The sequence below is a fragment of the Crocodylus porosus genome, unplaced genomic scaffold (genome assembly GCF_001723895.1).
Source record: "Crocodylus porosus isolate Cpor-Errol unplaced genomic scaffold, CroPor_comp1, whole genome shotgun sequence".
NCBI classification, from domain to species: domain Eukaryota; kingdom Metazoa; phylum Chordata; order Crocodylia; family Crocodylidae; genus Crocodylus; species Crocodylus porosus.
Genome location: NW_017728886.1, coordinates 13753566 through 13758893, shown reverse-complemented (window position 1 = coordinate 13758893; position 5328 = coordinate 13753566). Strand labels below are relative to the sequence as shown.

Here is a 5328-nt window from a genome sequence, read left to right as displayed (position 1 = left end):
CTTTGTTTTGGGCAGACCTAAACCCTCAGACTGACTATGATTTTTTTAAATTTGATAATAGGCAAATTTTATTGCTATACAGTGATAGTAGATAAGAGTAATGCAGGCAAAGAAAACAAAATACCCCCCCCCCATTTCTACTTATCTACCAGTTTTTAAGAATGCAATTTCTAAAAGCAAATCTTTAAATATTATTTTTTAGCCATCAAAGCCTACTTCTAACCATTTACAGTGTTCTGTCTTGAAGGTGTTTTATAACTGTTAAGTAATTAACTCTCCCCACCTCTCTGCAAGGTAAATGAATGTGTATTAGTATTCCTATTTTAGAGACTAGGTCTGAGATTTAGAGGTAAGGGCTTTGAGCAAGAACTATCTTTATATAGGGGCTAGCACTTCTGGACCCTAATTTGAGCTTTTGGACACACTTCAAAGTAAATATATTGAATAATTATTTGAATATTAAGCGACTGGCCAAGGCTTCAGAGCTGGGATTAGAATCCATGCTCCTGTTTGTACTCAGATCATATCTCCCATCATGTTTTAGACATGAACCTTGGGAGTGATCTTTTATATACAAATATTGATCTCTTACATTCCTTACATCACTAGAATGAGAAATAGAATCAAATTCTGAAGTCCTGAGTCCTGGGCTTCAGGGTTTTCCCTGCACTGTGGTTGTTAACTGTGGTATTAGGAAATACATGAGTGCCACTGATTGGTAGTCATTGCTCACAGAAATGTACGGATTTCATGAGTATGCAGTTTATTAAATGAATGTGAATGTGATCTGAGTCAGGATAATGCAGAATGATAGACACAAAGTTCCCTAGTATCATTTGATAACCCTTTCAAGCAAGAGCCCTTGCCTGCACTGTGCTTGAGGCTAGCACAAATAAGAACAGGATACAACTAAGGGCATCAGATGCCTGAAACTTAATGCAGCCCTGGCATAAAATGGGCACATCTCTGAGTGATTTAAGCAGGAATTGTATTACCCACACCAGAACTGAGTTTATATTTGTCATTTATTCATGGTTAAGTTCAAAACCTTGCACAAAAAAGAACAATGCGTATGATGGACAATGCAAGCAATGAAATGGTAGGTTGTAACTGTTGTGTAACAGAGCTGCCCAGACCTCTTGAGTCTCAATCCTACTTTCACCAGCTGGTAAAGCTCTGTTCTGGATGATGAGCAGAGCATTAGTTTCCTGCTGTTCTTGCCATTGCGACTTTGAACCAAAAAAAGGTTGTAATTTCTCAATAGAAACTAGTTTTCCTTTTTTTTTCATAGTCATGTGCTGACAGAGCATGCAAGCTGATCATCATCAATGAGAATGTGGTTCAGCAGTTTATTTGAATATCAGATACAATCAAGCTACTATTCAAAATAGCTTAAATAGTTTGAAACCATACAACAAATGTATCAGAAAGCTTTTTATTAGAGTTTGTTCATGTTTAGCACAAAACTTTGATCCGAGAACCTGCTCAAGGGGACTCCCACTCATTCTCTTGTTCTATAATTAATACAAAAAAAAAAGAAGAAATACCAGTGTAAGAGACTTTGGGTGAAATGCTGCCCCCTTTGAGATCAATGAGAGTTTTGCCTTCAGCAGAGCCAGAATTTCACCCCGTGTTTCTGATAGCTGGAGCCTGCTTCCATTATTTCCATCTGCAACTGATGGAGCCTTAGGGACACACCGGTCACAATGCTGAAAGCTAAACAACACTTCACGAGCCAGGCCAAGATGTTTGTCTAGTTTTGAAGACCTAGGAGTAGCTTTACGGTCTGCTGTTTCATGAACCACCACTGATCCTAGACACCCCTAGAAAGCTAACCACTGATTTATAGCGGGGTTGTTGTTTTGTTTTGTTTTTTCTCTTATCTCTGCTTCTGGAGAGATCAGAGTTTGAAATCGTGACACTCTGATTCCCATCTTAGAGTCTTCTCTAATTCCAATTTGATTGTACAGATTGTACCTCGAGAACTGACACTTAATGGAAATGTTCTGTATCTGAAAGGTTGTCATCTTAAGGTACAAAAATCTATCTTTAATTCTGTGATTGTGTGAAATGCCGGCTGCTATAATTATGTTGTGAAAGGGTGCTAAGGAAGCAAAACAATCTCTAGCAGCCAAGGCCAATTCTTACAGGAGAAAGGGTGAAATAAGGATATTATTTCCAAATGATCCTGCCTGAGAGGGAAGGCAGGTCTGGTGACTGGCTGTACTTAAAGCACAGAAGCCCGGCGGCTGTCCAAGCCAGGCTTCCCCTCTGGTATATTCCTAGAAGACTTAGGCTGCCAGCATGAGACTACACTGGTCACTACATGCATGTAGTCCCCAACCCAACATCAGCTGTCACTGGAGACTCTCCTTTGACTTTAGTGGGAACTGAGTCACGCCCTTAAAAAGCAAAACCCAGCTCTTAACTGATGCGAGTTTTGAAATACATTTTTTTTTCTCCCCAAGTAGCTGCAGAAGATCTGCCCTAAAACTTTTTAAACTACATCCAGGAATTAGTATAATGTCCCTTGTGTGACACAGATATTACACTTAACATTTACAGATAAGGAACATCTAATTGTAACTAACTCAGGAAATGCATGAGACAGATGTTTCCAGTTCAGCAGCATGAAAATGAGAGAGGTGGGTTCACCCTGCTTTCTCTCTCTCCCTCCTGTGCATCATGCATTAAGTTTCCACAATAAATAAAATGCAGAAAAACTTGCTCCATAGAATCTAATGGCAAACCCTCCCCATTGACAGACCCACTATGCAGAAGCTTTTTCTTGCATCTCTCTCACGTGTTTGGATTTGGGGGACACAGCCCTTTTTTGGGGTAAAACTTATGTCTGTTTGCAACACATGCTTCATTCTTCACCTCTGAAAGGCACAGTCTTTTCAACAAAATAGTAAGACCTGGTTTCACACAGTCACAAGAAAGGTGTCTGACTTTGCACATGAAAAGGTGAAAATTAAAGTTCTGAGATGCAGAGAGCAGCCAGCGGGCACTGGGTTGTAGATAGTCCCTTGACATCACACTGATTGCCTTACTTTTGTCCCCAGACTCCTCCTGGCCACCATCAGCAAAGAGGAGAGGATGCAGACAGTCACGTACCGGAAAAGGATATTCTGGTATAGTATCTTGTGTACTGTTTGCAGGACAAGTGCTAAATGAGACTGACTTAAAGTGTGGAAAAGTAGAAGGTGGGGCAGAGTCTGTGAGGACAGCTGAATTTCTGGAGCAGTCTTTGAGTCTGGCGATATCTGCGTTGCTGGCACTGAGTGTCAAGGCTTTTCTGCCTGTGTCGGATTTGCTAAGAAGGGTAGACGGTGAATCAGGGTGCTTTTCCTTCCTTTTCTTTCCAGCTGCTCAGTGCTGTCTGGAGAACAGGTTCCTGAAGGCATTGTTGTAGTTTTTGTTGAACGCTGTGTAGATCAGTGGATTAAAAAAGGAATTTGAATAGCCGAGCCATAGAAAAATACTCTTCCAAAGGGGAGGGATGTCACAGGAGCAGAGAGGGTTGATGAGTTCTGTGATGAAAAAGGGGATCCAGCACAGCACAAAGACCCCAATAAGGATGCCCACCATGAGGGCAGCTTTCTTCTCCTTCTGCTCCCTCCACGTGTCCCCATCAGTCTGGAAGGTAACACTGGCATGACGAACGGTGAAGACCATCTGTGGTTGCTGGGAGGCTTCCTTCACCTGCCAAGCACAAGCGCAAGCTTCAGCATATGCACCTGAGCAGCTGCCAGTTGTCAGACCATGTATATCACAGATGTCACCAAAATGAGACTGCGAGAGTGGGGGATGCTGAGGATGTTTGGCTCATCTTACTGATTCCAGAGACTCTGGCTGCATATCCCTACTCTGCAATAGGGAGCCGTGAATAACTGAGGTTAGGAAACTGAAGATGGCAATGAAAACTGCGTATACCCAATTGCTCGCACATTATGCCAATCAGATGGTGTAGATTTCACAGAGTCTAATTCCACCAATAAGATGGGACAAATGCTCACATATTGTTCAGCATCCTGGGTGCTGCTTCTAACTACAGGGCACCTGATGGGGAAGGAGGAAAACAAGCTGGGGGAGCAGGCACCCTAGGGTACCAGAGCAATCCCTACGGCTCCTGAATGCATTTCAAGATAAGCTCGCAGCAGCACAATAAGTCAACAATTTCTAAGGGGGGTGGGGGTGGAGAGAGGGGCAATGTGTGCAGACACAGCTCTTTTCTAACAGAAAAAATGATGTAATTTGAGGGGGGGGGGTGTAGATAACCACATCCTTCCTGGTTGTGTGTGTGTGTGTGTGTGTGTCCACGCATGGAGGGCACCTCTGTTTTCCCACCTGCTCCCAGTTCACATAGGAGCAGATTGCAAAGCCCCAGCTTGCACGGATAAGCCACGCTGGGGAAATGCAGCGGCCTCACCTTTACCCAGAGCCTGCAGCCTGGTGGGTAGAGATGCACCTCCCTGACCGCCTAAACTGCCGGGCCTTCAGGTGTCCCAAAACGACCCGGGGTCACCGAACGAAGCTAGCGGGTCGCAGGTTTGAAACGAACACCCCCCCAAAAAAAGGAAGTTCAGGGGTCCCGTTGCCAGCTTCCCAGAAGGGCCGCGACACACAAGGGGCAGCGCCGGAGGGCACCGCCACCCCCACCCCGGCTCCCCCGCAAGCGCCCACCTGCAGGGCTCCGGGCGAGAGCGGCCTGATGGAGTTGCTCTTGCGGGAGCCGATGCGGAACTTGGCGGCCTTGTAGATCTTCCAGTAGACGAAGAGCACCACGGCCAGCGGCACGTAGAAGGCGCCGAAGGTGGAGAAGACGGCGTAGGAGGGCTCGCGGCTGACCTGGCACTGCTGGCTGCCCGCCGAGTACGTCTCGCCCCAGCCGAAGAGCAGCGGCGCCAGCGAGATGACGGCGGACAGCGCCCAGGCCAGGCCGATCATGAGGTTGGAGAGGCGGCGGCGGGCGCGCAGCGTGTAGTGCAGGTGCCGCGTGATGGACCAGTAACGGTCGAGCGCGATGGCCGCCACGTTCCAGATGCTGGCGGTGCAGCACAGCACGTCCACCGACACCCAGGCCTGGCACAGCGGCCGGCCCAGGCGCCAGCGCCGCCCCGCCAGCTCGTGCACCAGGCTCAGCGGCATGACCAGCGCCGCCACCAGCACGTCGGAGGCGGCCAGCGACGCCACCAGGTTGTGCGGCACGCGGTGGAAGGCGCGCACCCGCAGGATCGTGGCCAGCACCAGCCCGTTCCAGGCCAGCGTGGCCAGCGCCAGCGCCGCCAGCAGCACCAGCGCCAGCGCGCCCGGCACCGACAGCCG

The 5328-nt window shown here is 47.4% G+C and overlaps 1 protein-coding gene across 1 annotated transcript; it reads right to left on the bottom strand.

Annotated features, from left to right (window-relative positions):
* Window positions 1-1007: 1007 nt before the first annotated feature.
* HTR5A (5-hydroxytryptamine receptor 5A) lies at window positions 1008-5328 on the bottom strand (the record flags this gene model as incomplete). Its single annotated transcript, XM_019556600.1, has 2 exons — window positions 1008-3705; window positions 4687-5328. Coding segments are annotated over 2 exons (975 nt in total), but the record flags the coding sequence as incomplete, so codon positions are not given.